General features: G+C 36.4%; 1 protein-coding gene across 1 annotated transcript in view; it reads right to left on the bottom strand.

Moving 5' to 3' along the window:
* The window catches only part of grin3a (glutamate receptor, ionotropic, N-methyl-D-aspartate 3A), a 183,265-nt gene that overhangs the window by 35,088 nt on the left and 123,966 nt on the right, over positions 1 to 24,211 (bottom strand). Inside the window, exons 4-5 of the mRNA XM_002938539.5 lie at positions 20,598 to 20,743; positions 17,981 to 18,096 (exon numbers count right to left, since the gene is read on the bottom strand). Coding sequence (XP_002938585.2) covers positions 17,981 to 18,096; positions 20,598 to 20,743 — 262 coding nt within the window. The remainder of the gene's footprint in view (positions 1 to 17,980; positions 18,097 to 20,597; positions 20,744 to 24,211) is intronic.

The raw sequence follows: 24,211 nt of genomic DNA, 5'->3' as shown, positions 1-24,211 counted from the left end.
CCAGAGAAAGTGATCAGGTGATCAGTCTCACTGTTTTATTAATATAATTTAAATGTTTTGTATTAAGATGCTGTACCATTATTTCATCTATGGGAATAATGCTTTTAAACCTAATGGTCCAATACCTAGCACAGTAATTCTCAGGTGAAAAATGTACTCTCACATATTGGAAAACAAGTATATATGCTTTTCTACTAGGCTTCGAAGAAAACCTTCTTGGACCAGGGCCCAAATCAGTCATCTGATTGAAAAAATGCCCTGAAAATTATTACAAAGCAACGCTGTGAAACACATTTTGTGGTGCTAGCAGAGAGCATATTGAAGATTAATACCTCAGAGTCACATTATGTGAAAGTCGTTAAAATTAAATTGATATAGATTAATACAGAAGAAAATAAACCCACAGGTACTCACACTGGTTAATTTCCTGCTGCTTGTTGACATTATGTTTTTATTTGTGACAGTTTGTAAAGTTATTTGTCTTTTGAGGGGAATAATGTGATTTTCACTGGTAGCAGATACATCAGAGAGACTGAGCGGTTATAGGGATTAGTGTGCTTCCTGTATTGTACGTGTCATCTGGGGACTGCGTAATGGTATTTATCCATAATAATTACGCAAGTTTATCTGGCAACAGATAAAAGTAATCAAAATGAACCACATGAATATGGTTAATATGACGACTGGCTTTTAGTTACATTGTAATGCAAAAAAGAATTGTTAAAATGTAATTAATTTGCTACAATTCAATAACTGAGTTCTGGGGTTTCTCAGGTTGAGGTAGAGCAATGGGGCGCACCTGGTGTGTGGGAGATTTAATTTTCCAGCATTTCACACAGTACTGCCAGTGTAAATGCAGGTACAAAAGTAGGTCATGCAGTCTTCTTTGTGCATCACCTGCAGCATATTTTAATAAAGCATTATAACTTAATGCAACAAATAATAATTTTTAAATATAGAAAGCCTGGCAGGCCTGTACTCTGATTTGATTCCTCAACATGCTTTTGACACCCCCAGATTCATACATTAAGTGGCTGGTTGAAGTAGTTATCAAAACTTGTGGTTCTCTAAACACATTGGTGGAGCTACTAGTAAAGAAGTACTATATTCTGTCTTGTTAGCCATGAAGACGGGGGTCAGTAACTAGCTCGTTAGGTGGCAAGGGTATTTAAGCCACTGACATAACTAATACATAATCCAATGGTTGTAGGACTATTTTGGTTCAAGATTAGTAGTGAGTACATTTTTTGTGCCATGCATGTACAGTATTTGTGGCAAAATTCTCCAGTTTTATATATATATTGGTTTTTTTTGTTCTTTATTAAGAAAAAAATATATATTTTTATTTTTTATTTACAGCTCTTAGTTTCCCCAGGGGGCCAGCCCCTTTACTAATGAATAAATAAAAAAATTGCTCATTACTAATGAACAGGTTTTTAATATGATCTACTTTAAACATCACATTCTGTACATACAAAAAGGTGCCCCAGTATATGTGTTGCCGACAGTATGCAGTATGAAACATATTGTGACTGTCTATTTTACCAGTTATGTATTCCTTACCCATTCTCTCATTCCTTATTGTACCCCTGAAAATGAATGACTGACATATAAAATACTATTCTTCCTTTCTACTGAAAATAACAATGTAAAGAATGCTGGGGCACTTTAAGAATGAACTGCCTTAACTCTATTCTACAATATTTACTGTAAACAGAATGTATACACATATATTAACCCCTTCTGATTAAAGAGCTGTATTTTCTTGCATGAGGGGAGGGTTTGTCTGTATAAAAGTAGTCAGGTTTTTTTATATGCATTCTCCAGTCATAAAACCCCTTAGGTTATTCTGTGATATTAAGAAGTCTCTTAAGAAGACCCTTTGTGTCAATGCTATATAATGCAGTATTTTTAGAAAAATGTTATCACCCTTCCCTGCACGCTCAATCTAGTTGCATAATGCAGAATCTATCAAGTAATGTCAATATACAGATATGGGGAAATGTTATCCAGAATGCTTGAGTTTTGGGGTTTCTGACTAAGGGGCCTTTCCATAATCTGGATCCTCATACTAGTCTGCTACAAATATAATTGAAACATTATTCAAACCCTCCGTTAAGGATTAATTATATTTTAATTAGGATCAAGTAGGTGGCACTGTTTTATTATTACAGAGAAAAAGGAAATTATTTTTAAAATGTTTAATATAATAATTTATAATTATTTATAAATGTAATTATTATATAATTTAATAATTCAGAGTTTTTGGATAGCAGGTTTCCGTATAACTTATTCTATACGTGCACTGTATCCCTTTTCAGGTGATCTGGTAATGATATTTTTATCTATTTATATATAAATGAACAAAAGAGTGAAAAATTGATAGTGTATCTTTAATGAACAATTTCTATTCACATTTCCTCTATGCCTTTCTCAAAAAAAAAAAAAAAAAATGACTTAAGATAATTGTTTCACTGCATTAAACCTGCATTAACCCTATTGATATGCAGGGCAATGCTGTTGCTTGAGGATTCAAATCAATGCGAGTAGGCTTTCGTTTTCATTAAGAAAACTAAATGCTATCTCACCCCCTTAGGCTGGCAAATCGCCATCTTGGATGGCAATTGAAAAAAAAAATAAATGTGTATAATGAAGGGAAGAAAAAAGCAATTTAAACTATTTGTGAATATATTTGGAAATATAGAACTGCAAAGAGCCATTGGGGTCTGGGAGTGCTTCCAGGCATACCTGTATAGTCAGACCCTAAAAAACCTAAAATTGTGTTACAACTTAGGGTGCAGGGATGGAAGTACTCAGACCTGTTGACCCTTTTGTCTTTTTTATTTACATTCCCAGCTAGGATTGAGCAACAAATATTCTATGTGCGTAATGGAGTGTGACAGGGTGTTAAGAAACTGCCAAACACCTCCCAGATTTCCTTGATGAGAGGCTGGTATCTTTGGTTGTTATTCATGCTTTAAATAGGCTGGCCAGCAACAATTTGACTCTTTCACCCCCTAAACTAAATGTTAAAGACTTGCCCTAAGTATGCTGTGAGTTGTGATAAATGTCCACAAAGTATTTTTACCCCTGAAGGAACTTAGCTTATCACCTGAAACACATGGAGAGCACATTAGTAGTGATGAGGGAATCTGTCCCATTTTGCTTTGCTGGACAATTTGGGAAACTGCTGAATGAACCCCCTAGTGTAAAATATAAGGATATTAGCAGTCATTGAGAAGTTCCATGACAATGTAAAAGCACAAGGCTGAAGGCTTAGTGCATTTCTACGGGTTGTGGAAGCACATTTCAGAGCACCAGATTTATATTCCTTTTGAAATAATTAAATATATGTTATAATTTACTTTATTCAAAGCAATTTATGCTACAGAATATCATTCTGTTCTATATTAGTATATTTTTCAAATACTGATATTCTTACTGTTTCTAATGTCAGAAAGTCTTGTTGGAAAATAAATAAAACAGATGGTATCTAGATTTATAATTTTGATAACTAATGTAAATTAAATCATTGCAAGTTCCAGGACACATAGGTCCATTCTTTGCATTTAGAAAGGATGGGTAACCTTAATTAATAAAATGTGCTACATTTCATGTGGGTATTAAGTTGTATAATTTTTATATTATGTATATTTTATATGCTTGCTTCAAGATTAGTTGTAGTTTTAGACCCTGCAGTAAACATTATTGTGTTAAAAAGAAAACTTTTGGAAGCAGACTGCATTGCAGGTAATACTTAAAAAATGGTCACGTAAAAATAGCTCATGAACAACATGATGAAGAAGTCATATGAATGAGCTCAGTGTGTCTGGAGCTACTTGTTATAAGTTACTTTCCATTCTAAAGCTATTATTCCATGGAGACATCTCTGGAAAATCTATATACTGAGTTTAGTGGTTATCTTAAAATTTCCCCACACCAAAACAAAGGTATTCCCCTCCATCCCATAAACTAAATGTGAGTTCATCACCTTAAAGAGTCCCGGATGCAGTGTGAAGCAGCTTAGGTGTAGTATGTGCTCAAATGAAGTGTACCATTGTAATAAAGGGGGTGAACCTTTATTAATATTAATCATTTGTATTAATTGACATTAATGACAAATATTAATAAATATGCAGGATCAATGATTAAGCCTTCTGATAAACTGTTAGTGAGCAATAACTTACACACACACAAGTAATAATAGAATCAAATAGATTTACTTATCTTGGTATGATTATAGTTACAAGTGTAGCCAGTTCTGCACAATTCAGCACAATCGGGGAGCCCCACAACCTTTGGCGCAAGACCTTCAGGTTCCTGATAACCAAACGATGATCCAATTGTCCCGGCACTCGTTCAGGAGTCCTAGGCGAAGCTACTGACCCATGGTGGAGGCTCCCTTTTATACCAGAGGTCTTTGCAAACCCCCAACACCAAGTGCTGACTTATTGTGCAATATTGTGTACAAACTTTTGTCATGAACAAAACCTAACTAGACAATTTACTAACTTTGTAGAAAGCCTTATTTGTTTCTCAAATAAGTTGTACATAAAGTGTATTGTCTATATGCTGTCTGTTTATTCCAAGGATATTTGCTGGGTAACAATACCTGTGTTTACTGTTTACCCAGCAATATACATAGAACAAAGACATTGTACCTTGAACACTGGACAATAGCTGTCCCAAAATCTACTGCTTTTACTTGACTCAAACCTAAGATTTGATTCATATGTCAAAGCAGATGTATATTGTAAATCATTATAAAATCAAAATAAAATCCACCGTGCTACAACCATTTTATCTTCCCCCTGTAAATCATCAATATACTTTTAGGCTGTTGCCTTCCAGTAATGTTCCACCTCATGGAAATGGCCAGTTAGTGATAGGGCAGTTGTTATAATTGCTTCCCAGTATGGTGTCACATATCAAACAAAAGGAACATATAAGCTATAAATGTATACACATACATATCTTTATGCATATGCTAGCAGCAGCAGCAGCAGCAGCATATGCTACATATACCCAAGCTACAGGTATACCCCAGCATAAACTACCCCTCTGCGCAGTGCTGAATGCTACTGCAATGCACTGTACCAACAGCAGTACCATAAGTGCCATAGTAGTAAATCTTCCAAAAAGTTATACTGCAGTGTTTAAACATTACACTGAGTGATTAATTCTAATCTGCTTACTGAAAGCAGTCGGTTGAGATGTTGGCATGGAATAACTGAGCTCTGAATGGATGACTGGTTTGGCAGTTCCTATTCATTTTTCTTCACTACCTGCTAATTTGTTTTGGCAAGATCCACCAGGGGTGTGCGTGCATATTGGATTTACTATTTTCTAAACCCTGTAGACACTAAAACTGTAGAGACAAGTAGCATTTTAGTGAAATATTCAAAAAGGAATTGGCCTTAAAGCAGTCAAGTTCCTGTGTATTTAAGTCATATTATGGCATGTGATGGCATATATATAAACCATGATTATATATAAGCCATGACAACTATTCTGTGAGACTGAAAATTGCCAATTCCCACATGTAAAGAAAGATAACGAAACAACTACCTCAGGCTGGGACTAGCAGTCTGTGGGTTTTGGCAAATGCCAGAGGGGCTGCTGTAAGACACCATACACAGTCACTATTTAGTGGGCTGGTGGGGGGGGCTGTTTGGGCCTCTGTGTACTTGAAGTTCCAGGACCTATTTTGAATCCCAATCCAGACTTGTGTGTAAAATACTTGATATACTTATTTAGCATATACAGGCCTATGACTGCATTACAGTGCAATGTTTTAATTGTGATTATATGGTAGTGATGAAATACTCCACTACCTGCCCTGGAGAGCCCCCCATTCACTTGAGCTGACCCTTAACATCAATTTGTGTTTGAACACATACTAGCACGTATTATCAAGTGGTCTTTAAAAATACTGTGTTACCTTTGGTGCATCTCATTCAATGGGAAGTGATCTAAGGTGTATAGTGAGGTTTTCATCACCACCACTAGTAGAGGGTTAATTGAGTTCTGAAGAAATTGACCCTAGTGTGTGTTTTATAAATTAGATAAGAAATATATGTGGTTATATAGTAAAATACACCATGTATGCTTAGCAGCAGTAACCCATAGCATCCAATAAATAGATAGCATTTACTGGCCAACTGTTTAAAAGCAAATGCCTTATTGGTTTTATGTGTTGCTGCGCCTGGGCAATATTAATGCCTTTTATTATAAATGGGTGATAGACCTAACAGGTTAGGGACTGATGTGGATAATGGTCAATCTCTGTGAACATATGGCACCAATATAAGTATAGGGTGATAAAAAATATTGAAATCTTCCTGAAAACCATATATGTCTTTTCCTCCTCCTTCCCCTTCAGATATTCTCGTTTGGACCACTGGCCTCAAAAAAACAGAACAATACTCTTTGGGGGGAAGGTAATAAAAATTGGTAACAGAAAAGTTATGCAAAAGTGTATGCTTCTGTGTGAACAAATTTGCCTTTCCACGATTTACATTTAATATGGGCTTCGCAAACACGGAAACTATTTAGCTTCCACTTTCAATGGACAATGGAAGAAAGTTTGCATATTTTAATTCACCCTCTCTGTCCTGTTCCTGTTCTTGCTCCAGCCTTCGTCCTCTCTGTCCTGTTCCTGATCTCACTCCAGGCTTCATAGGTTCTGTCCTGTTCCTGTTCTCACTCCAGCCTTTGCCCGTTCTGTCCTGTTCCTGTTCTCACTCCAGCCTTTGTCTGCTCCGTCCTGTTCCTGTTCTTACTCCAGCCTTCACCCTCTCTGTCCTGTTCCTGTTCTCGCTCCAGCCTTCGCCCACTCCGTCCTGTTCCTCTTCTTACTCCAGCATTCGCCCTCTCTGTCCTGTTCCTGGTCTCGCTCCAGCATTTGCCGCTCCATCCTGTTCTTGCTCCAGTCTTTGTCCGCTCCGTCCTGTTCCTGTTCTTACTCCAGCCTTTGCCCTCTCTGTCCTGTTCCTGTTCTTACTCCAGCCTTCACCCCCTCTGTCCTGTTCCTGTTCTCGCTCCAGCCTTTGTCTGCTCCGTCCTATTCCTGTTCTTGCTCCAGCCTTCCCCCCATCCATCCTGTTCCTCTTCTTACTCCAGCCGTCGCCCTCTCTGTCCTGTTCCTGTTCTCGCTCCAGCCTTCACCGCTCCATCCTGTTCTTGCTCCAGCCTTCGCCCGCTCCGTTCTCTTCCTGTTCTTACTCCAGCCTTCACCCGCTCAGTCCTGTTCTTGTTCTCACTCCAGCCTTTGCCCTCTCTGTCCTGTTCTCACTCCAGCCTTCGACCTGCTCCGTCCTGTTCCTGTCCTTGATCCAGCCTTTGCCCACTCCGTCCTGTTCCTGTTCTTACTCCAGCCTTCTCCCTCTCTGTCCTGTTCCTATTCTCGCTCCAGCCAAGTCCTATCCTGCTCCAGCCTTCGCCCGCTCCATCCTGTTCCTGTCAGCCTTTGCCTGCTCTGTCCTGCCATTGCCCCTTTCCTTGTCTGCACAGTATCAGTTCTTGCCTGAAGACTTCCCTTTTCCTTCTCCTCTTTAGTGCCCCCAACCTTTCCCTTACAGTTCCATGCTCACAGACAAATAATACAAAGTTTCCAAATATAAAAAAATAAATAGCTGATATACAGTATAATTAGTATTGGTTTAATCTGTGGAGAAAAAGAGCAAAATTGTTTTTTATACTGAATTTCTCATTGGTACATGCTTTAAAAAATGTGAAATCAGAGATCAGGTAAAAAGCAAAATGAAAAAAAGCTGAACTCCATGCAGCCTGTAGTTTTGTTGGGATTTGTATATATGTATTAATTTATATGACGGATTGTCCTGTCTGAGCCATTTTTCCACTGGGAGTTTCTCTGTATACACACCTGCAATTGGTGTGAAAAATGGTGAATAACGCAAGCTGAGCTATTACATATCAGAGAGTTATATTAAAGTAGCGTAACACATAGAAAATCATCAACACCTGCTAGGTAAAATGGAAATTGATTTTTTTTTATTTAGTTAATATAGCAATGACTCAACATTGCCTTCTAATTTCAGAAACACTGCAAATGTCCTGGTAATTCTATATACTACTATTTCTTTGCTTAAAGCATGATAAAACACCCACACACATAAAGACTATTTTTTTTCCCACAGAACATCCGTCTCCAATCTTTTATCTGACAAATAACATGCTTGGAATCAGGGATGATCTACAGAACATCTGCCCCTAGGAAAAGCAATCAAAGAGACCTTCTTTCATCTCTTTTTCTTACCCATGTCTACAGTTGAGCAATAAGTAGTGATGAGCGAATCTGTCCCCTTTCGCTTTTCCCAAAACATTTGCGAATCTTGCAAAAGATTTGCGAAACGGCAAAAAATTAGCAAAACAGCGAAAATGCATTTTTTGACGCGGCCAACAATTTATTGGCGCACTGTGAATTTTTCTGCAACAAATTTTGTCGCTTGTTTCGTGAAATGGTCTGTCAATGTCAAAATGCGGAAATTCGCCACAAATCCATGCCTGATGAATTATTTCACCCATCACTAGCAGTAAATTCATTTTCTAATCTTGTTATATGTATGGAACAAATCAGCAGGATACATGTTAAAATTACCATGCACCTCATTCAACACAGTTTTCAGCCAAATCATATGCCAATTAGGTCATAGCTATCTGGAACCTAGCTTAGAAACCATCATTGCTCTTATCTAAGTCCTTTTCCCTTTTAATGATAAAGAGGTAGCGCAAATCACTATGGGGTTGATTCACTAAAGATCAATAAGTGTTATCGCATGGTTTTTTGCGTTCAAATTGATGCGATAAATAACGACCGATTCATCAAAGTAGTGTTGGATGTGTTAAATCGCGCACTACTGCAATGCTTTAATTTAAACACATATGAAGCATTAAACGCGCTAAATATCACATTAGTCTGTGCAAACATTAACAGCTACTTGGGGCAGGCGGTACTTAAAGAAAATTGGTGAGCTTTTGGCAACACAACATGGACTTTTCAAGTATGTGTTGGCCCTAGAGTCATGCATCCTCCAGTTTTCAGGGAAATGGGTATTTTCAGAAAAGTAGTTTTCCGATTGTAATGGTTACATATGTTAAATCGTGCGCTAAATTGTGCTCTAAATTGTGCGCTAATATAGCAAGCGATGAAATATATCGCGCGCAGTGGGAATTAACACATGCGTGGAAAATAACACAAGACATGATTCTTTATCTTTCTAAAAATGAACCTCCATAATGAATAAAAGGCACTAGGGATCATTTATAATTGCTGCCCAAATTTGCATCTGGGCAGTAACCCATGGCAACTAATCAAATTATTGCTTTCAATGTTCAACCTGCAACTGGCTGAAAAAACTAAATACTGATTGTTATCGGTTACTGCCCAGGTGCAAATTTCTAATTTATAAATGAGGCCCACTTGCAGTAACCCATAGCAACCAATATGTTAACTGTCCAAACGAAGGCATATAGGACAGTTGTGGCCCCCAAGAAATTTATAGCTTGAATATACTTCTTTGTACGATATTATAATAAACATAAATTCAGCATGCAAACCTCTTGTATGGTAGATGAAAATCCCAAAGACAGCTGTCCAAACGAAGACCCACAAGCCAGATGTTGCTCCCCAAGACATCCATAGATTTAAAATACTTCTTTGTATGATATTATAATGAACACAAATTTAGCATGCAAACCTGTTGTTTGGTAGATAATAATCCCACTTCACAGAAAATGTTGAACAGCTGTTACCTAATTTTGTATACTGGTTTCTAAACATCAAAAAGGATTAGAAAATAACAGCTACAAACAAAATATCCTAAAGCTCATAACCAGCTCAAAAAATTGATAAACACAAAATACCATCAACTCCACACTCAACAAAAATAAATGAATAAGCATGCAACGGCATCTCTAGTATTGATGAATATGTGACAATTTTAAAAATACAGATACCGTGCAGTAATCCAGGTAGCCCCTGGCCTGCCAATCTAAGCCCTCAACCTGTCCCAATCTTATCTTCCCTTGATTCACTCTTTAGCTTTCTGATGCGTCATAGCTCAGCCCCTTTTGACTTCACCCATCCCCTTGTCATGCCCCTATTTACATCATGACCCACCACCTTTCATCATTGCCCCCGGCCAATCGGTAAGAAGAATTTTAAAAGGTGGCAACCCTAATCACAACAACATACTGTAACCCCTCTCTATTTAGCTATGCATTGTACAAGTCTTTTTTGTAAAGTCCCAAGTTCTGTTTTAAAGACATTGTCAAATGTTACAGGCGTTTTTGTGCACACCTTGTTACCTATTGGTATGTTATTCCAATATTAAAAATAAATAGATGCTGGTAGAATAAAAGCATTTACTCAAACCTGAAAATAATGTTTTATATAATGTAGATTTGAGTAGTTATTTGATATGTACTGTATTTTGTCTTAAAAAATCACTTTTTGCTCTTGCATATGTTAATATGTCTTCAAGTATTTTCTTTCTGGCAAATAAATTGTCTTCCCTGTAAGGCAGGGATTGTAAATAAACTATATTTGTAGTACATTTATATGTACTATATACAGTAAACTGTATATAAGATACGTGTCTTACATAGAATGATATAATACCCAAAGGATATTGTTTAACACAAATGCCTGGGAGCTCTTTGTCTAATTTTCAGCACTATTAAAGTTTTGTTAAATGTTGATAATTATGTAACAACCGTATTCCTTTTAGACTGAGAAAACAAAACAATGCTGCTTAAATTCCACTACGAATATTAAAGTCATTTATATCTTAAAGTGACAGTTCAGTGTTATTTAACATGCAGCAAAGCTGCTCTAGAGTTCAATGACTACATTAAATATTAAATGGTTAAGATACAGTTAACTCAGACTTTTATAGGAATCAGTTGTTGTGATTCATGCAGTTTACGCTGACAGTAATGACAACCACCTTTAAAGCTCTGGTGTGAACAATATTTTAAGGGCAACTATAGTTATAAATTATGCACAGCACCAGAAAATGCCAACAATGATATACAAATAGAGCAAACCTTACTGATGCATTGATCGATATGGCACACAATTTATTTTAAGGAAAAATAAGTATTTCTTTATGTGTATTGAGTGTTTCAATTAGACCTACAGCCTCTGCCGTTTTTTAGCATCTCTGTACAGCATTTGCTTCTCCTGGTTTTACCCCTCCAGTTTATCATGTCAACTTAAGGTAGCAATACATATGCATGCATTTTACTGGCCCTTATATGGGCCCCTTCCAATATCTTGTCTAACTAAAAAATATAAGGCAAATTTTTAATTCCCATAAGACAATGGCCACATTGGTGTGTTGGCATTGCCTCTCAGTAGATCCAGCCTCCATTAAACTCATCACCACCTTTGCAGAGAGAGAGATAATTACTGTTATGGGAACCATAATGCAACCAGAAAATAACTGCACCAAAGTCACAAGTACTGTAGCTTAAAACTAGACTCCAGCACACAAGAGATCAGGACTTAGTTAAATGCATGTCAACAGATGAAGCCTTTATTATCTCAATTTATTAAGGATTCTGGTCATATTATTAACTAAAAAAAAAACAAGGAAAAAAAAGACAAAGAAACCAACAAAATATTAATATGCAGTACATCAGCACTGTGTGCAGGTTGTAATCAGTGTACAATCTATCTTGTTTGGCAGCAAAAGGGTTTAACCCCATTGTTAATTAAAAAAAAATAACTTGAGGAATCATACAGTTACTTGTATGAAGACTGAATGCATGAAGAACAGTATCTGATTTCAGAATAAATAAATTTGTCTCTGCAAGTTACCCCATTCAGATGTGAATTTCAACAATAGATTAAAGTATGAAGGTCAAGAAGCTTTCAAAACAACTGATGTATCAGCTACAAATGTCAAGAGAAAGATGAATATATATATATTTTAGTATTCAACTAATTCATCTTCAGGTGGAATTTTGATACTGAACCTCATCTTACTGAGATGTATTTTCACTGTGTTACTTTGGAAAATAATGAAAAAGAAAGTCAGAATAAAGTAGCATTTCTCTCTTAACAAAAATACTTCAGGACGAAGTTCATATTCCCCACCCTCTTATCTCTCTTGTTCATTATTGAAAGATATGCTGTGCATGCCTTCACTGTCACTGTTCTGTTCTGGACATTATATAATTCCATCTATGTTCAGCAAAGCATTAGTAATTAATTATGTGAAGGTCCAGGTCTACCTTCTGCCCCAGTAAGCCTGACTAGCTTCTATCTGCCAAAGGACAATCAAGCCAGTCCTTTGATCAGTTTGTACTGAGTTTATTTAGGTAACTATATTATCTCACTTGCTAAGAAGGCCCCCAACCCGCTGATGAAGCTATCTAATGTGTCTACCAGTACAGCCTCCTTTGTTTAACATCAAGGTATTGTCTTGTGTCTTCTGATATGATCTACTAGTGAACAATCCCATGCCGGTCAGCCAGTCTTCATAGCTGGCACCTTATATACACTTGACTAGCTTAGTTGATCTTTTCTGTAGTCTGTCTATGTAAATAAGGTCCCTTTTAATAACTGGAGGCCTAACTGCACTGCATATTTTACCCGGGCTTCATTTTTTTTTGTATATTCTTTATTTTAATTTTGCAAAATAAATGGGGAGGGATACAGAAAACAAGAGGGAAGGGGTGGGGCCTCATTTTTGCTTTGTATAGTATTACCCTTTCCTCTAGTGGATTTATCCACATTTTAAAGAATAATACATTGCTGACTGGCATTGCTTACATTTATGTTTATTATCCCCAAGCTCCCCAGGTACAGTAAATCATAATTTACATCAAAATCCAATCACAGCTTCAGATTCCTAATCAAATAATACCAGTAACGTTTTGGTGGTCTTTTTCATGCTTGTGAAGGACTGTCATACAAAGTTCATTGGACATTATCAGTGATTGATCTTTAAGCATATATAAAAATCAGAAGTTTATAGAGGTAATAAAATACACAAAGTCTGCCCAGGTCGAATAACCAGATGTATTATTTCAAACAGCTGACAAGTAAATGTTACCCAATGATTGGTTACTTTGGAAAAGTAGAACCATAATCTTAGTTTATAATCTCATATTATATTACCCCCTGTGTCAGGAAGGACAAAGTTGTTTACTCCAAGAGCTCATCAATATAACCCCACAGTACCTTACAGTTATACTTTGCACAGAAATCCGCATTTATGTTAAGTATGCTCTAAAGATAATCTTTGCTTCTTGCTGTAGTTTTTTCTAGATAATGGACAGTCAATGACTTCCCTTACCATTTATTGGCCACAGGGAACAGTATAGCATTATCTAAAGTGTTACAACATGACACTGAACTATAAAAAAAGAGTAAACAGAAAGTCATAATAAACCTTAACTTGATCCTCTGCCCCATGCTTTCAGGTGATAATGTCATCAGCTATATTATACCGGATTTAACTAAGCATAAAGCCAAATATATAAATGGCTTTGAAATAATATGTAGTAATCGCTTTTTAGCAAAATCAATAGCCTTATCAGGTTCAGCTAACGAGGTGCCTTGATGTATTTTGCTTCAGATATTAATAAAAGTGTTAATAGAAATTGCCTTTGCAGCTTCCTTGATCAATGTTCCCATTTACTTTATGACCTCTGTTGCTTAGCATTTTCTCCTTGTCTGTATGGAGAAGTAAAACTTTGAGCGTACCTTTCTGAGAAATGTTACCACCAAGCCAAGAGAATAACACATTATGCATAAAATTAATGGCGGGTTTTATGTCTGTAAAATGAAGTAAGTAGAGCATTAATTAGCATAACCAGAATACAAAGAGAATTCTTATTGCTAAATTCTCAACTAATGTTCTTTAACTTTAAGACCAAAAGTACATATAAGAAATATTCAAAATAGAAAGTGATGCATTATCAGGAGGGATTGTTGTTTTAAAGTCGTTTATTATTCTGGACACGAAGAGAGCAACTGAAATAATAATTGTTGATATATTGTAAAGATATGTGGGACTGTAGGTGCTGATTTTCTAAATAAGGATAATGCATTGCTATTTAGTGCTTCATTGAACAGAAATAGCTTAAAGCTGACATCAAAAGACCAAATTGCTACTCTTGACTAAATTTTCAGTTTATTGACTGTTGTGTGGGTCCAAAATCATAGCCCCTCCTACACATTTCTGCAGGGTCTGCGTGGGACCCCCTAGCATTTTATCCACATTTGAGCCAAGATTCCTATGGCATAATCCTTTTTTTACTGACAGAACACAAATTTTACAAATACAAACAAGAGGGTGCAGTCAGTAAATAGAACTGTTTAGCTGGTAGTGCAGCAATTGATAATACCCCTTGAGATTTTATCAGCAAGGGAAACTATTTTAGTTCATTTATGGCATTACATAATGGCTAAATCATGCTATGCCAGGTATTGATTCCTCTCCGATACAGGAAAAGTATCAGATCAGAGAACAGATAGAATCACTGACAAGCCCATGTGTTTAGTGATTCACAACAGCAAAGAATGTTAGACATAAACATAAAAAAGACAATGAATAGAGAATGATTGCAGTATAGACTATATTTAGAATAATAATAATAACTCCAATGTGTTTCTCTATTCTGTATATTACATTTTTCTGCATTTTAATCTCAGAATGACCATGAATAAAGACCATGATCTCTTTCCCTCTCTCTCTCCCTCTCTCTCTCTCTCTCTCTCTCTCTCTATATATATATATATATATATATATATATGAAGGTAAATCCCTCTCAGAATCCTTTATGAAGCAGCACAAAGGGCCTGCTCAGGTGTGAGGTCTGGTAAGCCACAATTGTAGTTAATAGGAGTGGTCTAAGAGAAGGATCTCTGTTCTGCTCTAGACTGAGATAAAGGTGTGAAATTTATGCTGTGTTGGGGAACTCACCAGTGAGAGTGAGTTGAAGTTGATTAAAAAAGTATTGAATACCTGATAGCAAGGACTGTCTACTATTTGCCACCCTAAAGCATTGGAATTAAGGTGCAAGGGCAGATTCTTTGCCAGCAAGACTGCTTTAATGTTTGCAACATTCCCCGTACACTATATATATATATATATATAGCATTTTGTATCAAAAATCCTAGCAAGCTTTTCATTAAAACCTTTGTAATATCTCATTCTGACCTTGGTTTTGGACAATAGTCCCATGCCTGTAAATCTTGCTGTTTTATAGGTGTTTTTATACTGAGAGAGCAATTTATTATTGAATTCATTAGCATACAGTATCTTGCATAAAAGGGGGCATTAATGCAACAGGTGAAAACATAATTTTGCCCCTTTATAGGCCTTTGGTAAGGCCTCACCTTGAGTATGCAGTACAGTTTTGGCTCCAGTCCTTAAGAAGGATATCAGTGGAAGGATCAAAGAACCAGACACCACCCCAGTGTGGTTAGTGAGATTGTAAAATGCCCTGCTGGGTGATGTTGTGATCTCCAGCCTGTCTGTATAAGGATGTGTATATTTGTGCTCCAGGGTTGTGTTTTTGTGTCCTGTCAATCCATACCCAGTGAAAGATTTTACTCATCACTACTCTATATCACTCCTTTTCCAACAAAGTACTAGTAACACCTAGGGGCTGATTTATTATATTTTGAGTGCCAGGATCAGGTAGTTTGACGCAACAAAATAAGTTTGTTTTCTTCAAGTGCTTATTTCTCCCTTGTGCAGGATAATTTTTTATGACCATGTTTTTTACAAAAACAAAGCTTGCTAGGTTTTAGGTGGTGATCATGAAAAACAATTCTAAACAAGGTAAGAAAAAAACAGTTAATGCAAGAACATATAAGAAGGTGTCATTTTTGGTGTTCGGCGTGTAATGTCCTAAAATGTAATACTTTGTAATCTTGGTGCACTGATAACAACGTTGCCCACGGCAAAGGACAAGTTATACAACAACTACTTCAGCGTTAAATAGGTAATTAAGTTTATGTAATTTTCACAAAACAATCATTCCCTTCAATATTTTCAACCATAGGGAAATCTCTATGTACTAGCAGTATAGTTCATAATAAATATATAACAACTCATTCTAATTTTTTTTTTTTTTTTACTTTTTTTTTAAATGGGAAATCCACCCAAAAAGATTTTTTAAAGAAAACATAATTTCAAGCAGTTTTGCAATATACATCAATTTAAAAATACAGAGCCTTTTTTATGATTTTTAATGTAATAATGTGGTTTGGAACAGTTACCTAAGCCTAGACCTCTGTTCTGCTGATCTGGCTGACTAATTTGAGATTCAAAAAATGTAACAGTAGCTGTATATCCTCAGCCTCCCTTCAGCCTGCATCTTCCAAATGCCACAATTCTCTGCACACATGATGTCAATAAGGAAAGGAACATCACGGGGCAATGCATTGGGGGTTATGTAGTTCTTGCATTCTGTCTGTAAGCTATGGAGAAGTTGTTACAACATCAATCTTCCCCACCTGCCAGGATTTCAAATAATACAAAAAGAGAAGAACTGTTTTGTAGATGGATTTCAGATTAAAAAAATTGTATTTATTCATACTTTTTAAAGGAACATATCACAGTGATATTAGGGGTTTTGGTGTGCTTTTTAGCGAATTTTGGTTAGGACACCAGAGTTACCCTTTAACTTTGGATTTAGGCTAAGGTCTGTGATTATAAGCATGTACTTTACAAATGGCTGGGTATCCAGTTGAAACATTTCTTTTGCTACATAATAAAAATTGCTATAATTCCCCTTAAAAGGATTATGTCATGATTTTTATGGCATACTTTTTATTTCTAAATTACACTGCTTACATAGCAAATAATTCACTCTGCCATTTAAAATATTATTCTTGAACCAACATATGTATTTTTTTAGATGTAATATTGGTGTGTAGGCAGCCATCTCAGTGTATTGTTCCTGAGTCTGAGCTTTCAGCAAGGATTCTTTACTATTCTGATTTCTACCACTTAGCGATACAAGTGTCAAGGAGCTGCTATCTTGCTACCTTCCTATTGTTCTGCTGATCGGCTGCTGGGGGGGTGTCATACCTGAGCGGCGGGGACGCCCGCCGCTCTCCAGGCAGAAACACCCGCGCCGATGCGCGTCCTCTGCTGCTCTGGCGCGCGAAGGTGTGCGCGCGCATCCTTATAAAGGCCGGCGCGCGCATGACGTCATTGCGCTGGCGCCAAATTCAAATATTTAAAGGTCCCTCTAAGGTATTTTGATCGCCCAACTTCGGTTTCGCCTCCTGAGTGTTATTTTCATTGTTCCTGATTCTGATTCGTGTTTTGATCCTTGCCTGACCCTGACTTTGCTGATTGCTGCCTGTATTGACCCTCTGCCTGTCCTGACTTCGCTTTCCGGTATCTGACTTTGTACTTCGCTGTCCGTTTGGTTTGACCTCGGCCTGATCACCTTGTCTCTTAATCCCAATCCTGCATACGCTAGGTTCCCTTGCCTGCTCAGAGCATTTGCCCTGGTCCTCTCACATTAAGTCCTGGCGGCACCCGAGTAGCGGAGGGCTCCTCCCGAAGCCAAAGGTGGCTGTTATAGGCAGAAGAGTGAGCTCAGACCGGGACCTTGGCTTTTGCTCTGAGTTTTGGGACACTGTGCGTGACAGGGGGAAAGGGAGGGGGGTGATATCACTCCAACTTGCAGCACTGCAGTAAAGTGTGACTGAAGTTTATCAGAGCACAAGTCACATGGCTGTGGCACCCATGGAAATTAAGACTAGCCCCATGCAAAATTTGAAAATTTAATAAAATGAATCTGTTTGTGCTTTTAAAAAACAAATTTCAACACAAGATTCTGCTGGAGAAGTTCAATTAACTGATGTGTTTTGAAAAAAAACAAACAAAAAAAGTCCTGCATGAAGCGGTATCCTGTTAACATGACTATTTTTAAAGATTCTGATAGACTTTCATGTAGTTAATAATTAATAAATGTATACCTTCAATTGCAAATGGCTTGCCAACCGTCAGTAACTTGCAGTCAGCATCTATGGAAACCTCATAATCCAGGAGGGCTTTATCCATAATGAAGGCATCCAATGCCTCTGGATCATTTCTGTCCATAAAACCAAGAACAAGATTAAATAACACATTGTACATGGGGATGCCACTGCAGAATATATTGTTATAGTAATACAGTACAAACATGATGTTATGTTTTCCAAGCAACCAGGATAAATCCAATATAACATCCAGCATTGTGTAAATTCTGGGAATTAAGGTTCTTGGATGCTATAAAACTTGAGCAATTTGTGGAAAAGGGGAAAACTATGGTACATACTGTTTTTAGACTGTGTGGTATTTTTCCATTATTTATATTCCAGCTATTGCTTTAGTGTAGTGTTTAAATCAACAATGCTTAATAGACAGCCAAAGCCAGCAACAAGCATTATATAAATGTACCAAACCTCTGTTCTGCACCTCTACATGCCTGAAGATACACTAAGGGACAACTACCCACATAAAAATCCCACTTTTTACAGCGATTTAAGTTTTTTGCAGCACAAATCATGAAATAGAGTTTCCAAAACTCAAATTTCCCAGATTTATTAAGTTTAAAAGACTAGAAAGTTAAATGTATACATGTGTCATCTAAAAGCTGTTGAGTTCATGTAGAAGTCATGGGGAGCTGAATTAGCAGAATTCAAACTATTTTTCAATTTGAGAATTTGGGATTAATTTGAAATTCATAAATGATGGGTAGAATGTGATTTCATTGTGTTACAGTTGTCTTTTCATGATTCAAGAGGCTGATTAGTTTTTTTTCTGGCCTTGGAAGTCATATAAATTGACATGGTATACACTGAAATTAAACTTGATCATTGTTGTATTTATAAAGTGTCACAATAATGCTTAAATTGTTTGTACAAAATTTTTGTATTTATATTCGAAAATCCATAATTTTTCGAGTTAAAAGTATTGTTAGAACTCAAAGCCACTTTGGCATTTTACTGCCAATAGATAAGTCACATTAGCGCAAGCTAAAATGCTACAATTATTCTGCAGACAGCTTTACCATACTTGAGTAAATAGCCCTAGAAGCTCCCTCCGTTTGTTTAAGATAGCAGCTGCCATTTTAGCTTGGTCTCGGTAGCTTCCTGCTGCAGCTCTAGTTATTGGTAGCATAGATCACACATTCTGATGGGAGGGGGAGTGAATTTGTATGGGAGGGGGGCAGGAGGAGGGAGAGAGTAGAGAGCTGCACAGACTCTGGCCCCAGGAATTAAGGATTTTTCAGAGATAGAAAGTCAGATACTGAAGTACATGTATACACAAAAGAAGACAAGAAATCCTGTGTTTCTTTTGATAGAGGACTAGAGTGCAGCTTTTCTGTGAGTGCTTATGGCTGTATTTACATGGGCCTTTCTAATAAAGCTTACTTAATTTTTACCTTTCCTTCTCCTTTAAGTTTCACCTGAAACTGGGCCAATTAGAAAACAATGATGGTGTTAACTTCCCCTTGAAGATGTGTGAAATAGAAAACAATGAGGGGATTAACTTCTCCTTGAAACTGTTCTAACATTAACAAATCAAATTTTTCGTGGAAAATTTCTGAAAAAATAGAATTTTTAGAGAAACAATATCAGAATAATCGAGTACTGGCAAAAACCCATTTGTAAATTTCAAAAATATCTAGAAGTACAAAAAACCCTTTTTCTAAATGTGCCCCCAAGTTTTTTTGTTTTTGTTCAGATATGAAAATTTCTGAACTTTCTGAATGTACCACAATATTTTTGTACGACCATGATAAGATTTTTTTCATGCACTTGACGCACATCGGAAATTTTCGTATTCAATCCAAATTTTTTGCACTTGTACTTTTAATGATCCGAAATTTGGACTTTGATGAATCTGGCCCTATGGGTAACTGTAGCAAACTGCAATTTTTTTTCTTGCACTGTTCAATTTTTATTCAAGCGATTCTATTTCCCCCGTTTTTCTTTTTTTGACTGGCGTGATAATCCCAAACTGAACTCAGGAACACAGGAATACTTTTAATTCAACATACATTAAACTAATGGCTAAAAAAGGGCTGTGTGGCAAATTATGAAAAACAGTTAAATAATGGTGTCAAAGTTCAACTGCAAACATCTAGCAACAGCAAAGGTTTTCAAGATTTCTCCCCTTAGTCATCCTAATGAACCAATTACCTTGTCACCAATATAAATGAGCAAATTGCTTTTACATGTGCATTAAAATGAAAACCTGGCCTAGTCCATACCGTATTTCCTGTAAGCATTGCAGCTTCGCAGTAGCATTAATCAGACATCCTAAAATCTCTGAAGGTACTCTGAAGGTATTAAATTGATTTCATCCATAAATTATCTGTCAAAATGAAGGTATGGGCTAATTTACTAACATGCTCAAAGTTGGACCAGTGCAGTTATCCAAAGCTGACAATCAGATATTGTCTCTCATTTTGTAACTTGTAGTAGACTGGTCAAAACTCATAATAACTGAAGCAATTAAGGGCTTTTTTTAAGCAAATAAGCACTTATTATTAACCTAATACTGTATACAGGCTAAATAGACAGAGAAAGGGAAACTTGAACTTACTTTAAAAATGTTACCCCTTCAGACGTTGATGGTGCATTATATCTTCTCATGTATTCGTGCATCTCAGGGAAGCTTTTCTTCACATAATCTTCAGCACTACTTTCTCTGACTGTACCAAACCGAAATCCCTGGGAAGGGTGATGAAGCTTAAAAAATACAAATAGAAAAGCTATTTAAGTTACACATCTCTGTATCTCTTAATGTATTTGATAATCAGATAATCTCTACATCTAGGAAAACTACAGCAGCTGCTTCTGTTGTATATATGGCACTGGGAAACTGGCAAATATATTTACAAATAGTAATTACTGTATTTACTGAAATCACCTCTCACTCATAACTGTACCCACAACTTCTTGTTGATCAAAGTTTCAGTACTGTCATACCAAGTAAACTACACAATCACTTAAGGAGAGAGAATTACTATAAAAGAAAAACAGTATCTAGTAGAATTAAGTCTAAAACAACTGGACTTTTCTGAGTTTTTCTTGAAAACGTTTCACCACTCATCCGAGTGGCTTCTTCAGTTCAAATTACTGGTAGGGAATTCCCCGGTATTTAAACTCTTGATGGTAGTAGAGTCACAGACATCCAATTACAATGGTTCCATTGAACTTGTTCAGTTAGGTGTTAGCTGAAACTGACAGGTGTAAGAAGGTATGATCCAATCACAATGGTACCAAGATTCTCATTGATGAAGGTGTTAATCCTTCAAAGTACATGACTGGAAGTGTGAACTGTTGTGAAACTGCCGGGGTAAGGATGTCAACGCGCCATTGTATGTTGGTGACAAGCGGTGTCTCAGGCCCCCTCCTCTGTTCACGGATGGTTTTTCCAGGCTGGCATAAATGGCCTCTTTCACACCTCTTTCAAACCATCTGTCCTCTCGGTCCAAAATATGCACGTTACTGTCCTCAAATTTATATTTTGGACCGAGAGGACAGATGGTTTGATGTTTCCTCATTTGTTATCCATTTTGCTTGGCAAGATATATGCCATATGCTTGTTTTCCTCCAAGGGTGCCCACTCATAATGAATTTGCCAAAAGGCATTCAGGCATATAAACTTACATGGTTACATAGCAGCAGACATCGCCATTGAGTTTAGTCTTACATAATAACATAGTTACATAGGGTTGCAAAAAAGACCAAAGTCCATCAAGTTCAACCCCTCCAAACAAACCCCAGTGCCCATATATACACATTCTTATCCAGACCTATCTATATATACTCACATATATAATATATATATATATACAGTATAGTAAGAATTATCAGTTACTAAGTATGAAGACATAGCAGGGGTTTTTCTAGTGGCAGATTTATCAAAGTGTGAAACTGGAGCTCACCACAATAACATTTCTCCACTCTCTATTAATTTTTGTGGGATTTAAGAGACATATTTATCAATGGGTAAAAGTTAGGGTTAACCATGTGTTAAATACACCTCTAGAAAAGACCACAGGAATGACTAGAGAGTAGGTGGAATTTTACCGTGTTGGGCTCTAATTTCACACTTTGATAAATCTGCCCCCAAAAATATCCCTGCTATGTCTTCACAATGAGTAACAGAGGAGCATATCAAAGAAACAGATAATGCTGCATTGATCCTTCACCTATATGAGGTTACATTTGCAGGTGACTTTTGAGAAGTACTCATCCTTGATTTTTATATTGATGGATGACACCTTTACATGTGTTTGTATGTTCTGTAACATATTTTATACATAAAATTTCTATTTAGTTTTTTTTTATAATGTATGATAATGAAAGCAGAAGCAATTACCTTGACCTTATACTCAAAGTGTATGTTTAAAAGCTCATATCAAACCTTTCTGGATAACACGGTATGGCATAGATTCAGGATTGTACTAGACGCAATCACCTCTACATCAGCCATTCCTAGTAATCCATGTTATTATGCATAGCAACTTGAAAGCTAATTGCCATGAATACATCATACTCAGCACAGATGGACAGAAAAATCTACTGTGGCAGATGCTTACATCTTAAGCACTCAGAGTACAACAGAAATATAGAAAGCAGGGGCAAGAAGCAGATGTGTGTGGACTGTGGTACAAATATATATATTTATTAGTTTACTGTTTTGTTTTACATGTACAGTATATTTAGATTTTTTTATAGTGGATATAGTATAGAAAATGCTTTCCAAACTAGAGGAAAATTTAATACATAAGAGCTCATTTGCTAAAACAGTTCTCCGTGCAATGCAAAATGACAAATTTAGACTATATTTTTTTCTAGTATGGAGTATTTTTCCCCAGAATTCATGCACTTTATCAAAACAAGCTTTATAAATGAACTGGCTTGTTATGTAGTACCATTATTAAAAAGGAACAAACATGCACAATTTTCCATCTTTTTCCAATTGAAAATGCGCTCTGCAGTTAGAATATCAAAATAAATGTTATTAAAGGGACAATATAGCCCAAAAATGCTCAGAAGAACATATTGGCATGAGTCATTTTGAACATAAAGCCTTTTTTAAGTATATCTATGGTCTATTAGTGGGAGCTGCTATTCACTAATAAGCCCTCAAGTCTGTAAAGATGATAAGATGGTAATATTATGTCCTTTAAAGCACACTACTGCCAAGAATCCATGACACAACTGAAAAGAGATCCTCAATTTCTAATGACCTTACAATGTAATTTTGGTTTTATTAGAAGATAATGTTTATTGTGGTTCAGTGGGTAGCACTTCTGCCTTGCAGTGCTAAAGGCACTAAAGGCAGAAATGTGTCTGTGCGATATAAAAACAGTAAATAGATAAACATGGTTTTGTTTTGGGCCTAAATTGAAATAAAAGAATCAAGTATTTTTTATCACTTAAAAAAATAATAATTATATATAATATAATATTCACCGACATTTGCCCAGGATTCCAACTCCAAGGTTAGTCATTTTAAAATAATGCAATTACCTTTCCAATAACCCATTATATTAAGTGAGGAAACTAAGATAGTTTCACAGGGAGATAACAAAGTCAGAAAAAGGCAATGCAAAGGGAAACTCTAGCAAAGATCAAAATAATTAATGGGGGAAAAATCAGTAATCCGATTTCTCTTTGGATCCACATTATCCTATAATTAGACTAATGCTTGTAACTATTATATCCTTTGTGCACTGAGAACATAAGTCTAATTATTTCTTGAAAGTATTGACTTAGTCTGTAACACCACTTTGCTTGGTAGTAAGTTTTTGATTTTTCGGTAAAGAAACACATTGCTATGTGTCCACTCAGTAGCTCCTTGGTAATGAACTGGCTGATGAATGAAACGCGTGACAACATTGTCTGGTGGAGTATGGAAGGTACACTAAGGTGGGTCATGCATTCATGAGGGCAGTGTTGTACTGTTAACATAACTGAATATAAACCTGCCATGCATTACTTATCTCTTTCTCAGGCTTCCATTTGTATCCACCTCTCACTAACAAGAGACAAATAAATACTGATAGTCAATACACAGACACCTTAATTGGTTTCATTTAAAATTCTAATGAAGGGTCAGTTGGAAATTGAATTTATAATGAGACAGAGGTGATACATCCTATGGTTTCATATTGTTGAAAGGAGTTACAAAAAAACAAAAAA

The sequence above is a fragment of the Xenopus tropicalis genome, chromosome 1, assembly GCF_000004195.4.
Source record: "Xenopus tropicalis strain Nigerian chromosome 1, UCB_Xtro_10.0, whole genome shotgun sequence".
Lineage (NCBI taxonomy): Eukaryota > Metazoa > Chordata > Amphibia > Anura > Pipidae > Xenopus > Xenopus tropicalis.
The sequence above is the reverse complement of the archived record's forward strand: the minus strand, read 5'-3'. Positions and strand labels throughout refer to the sequence as shown.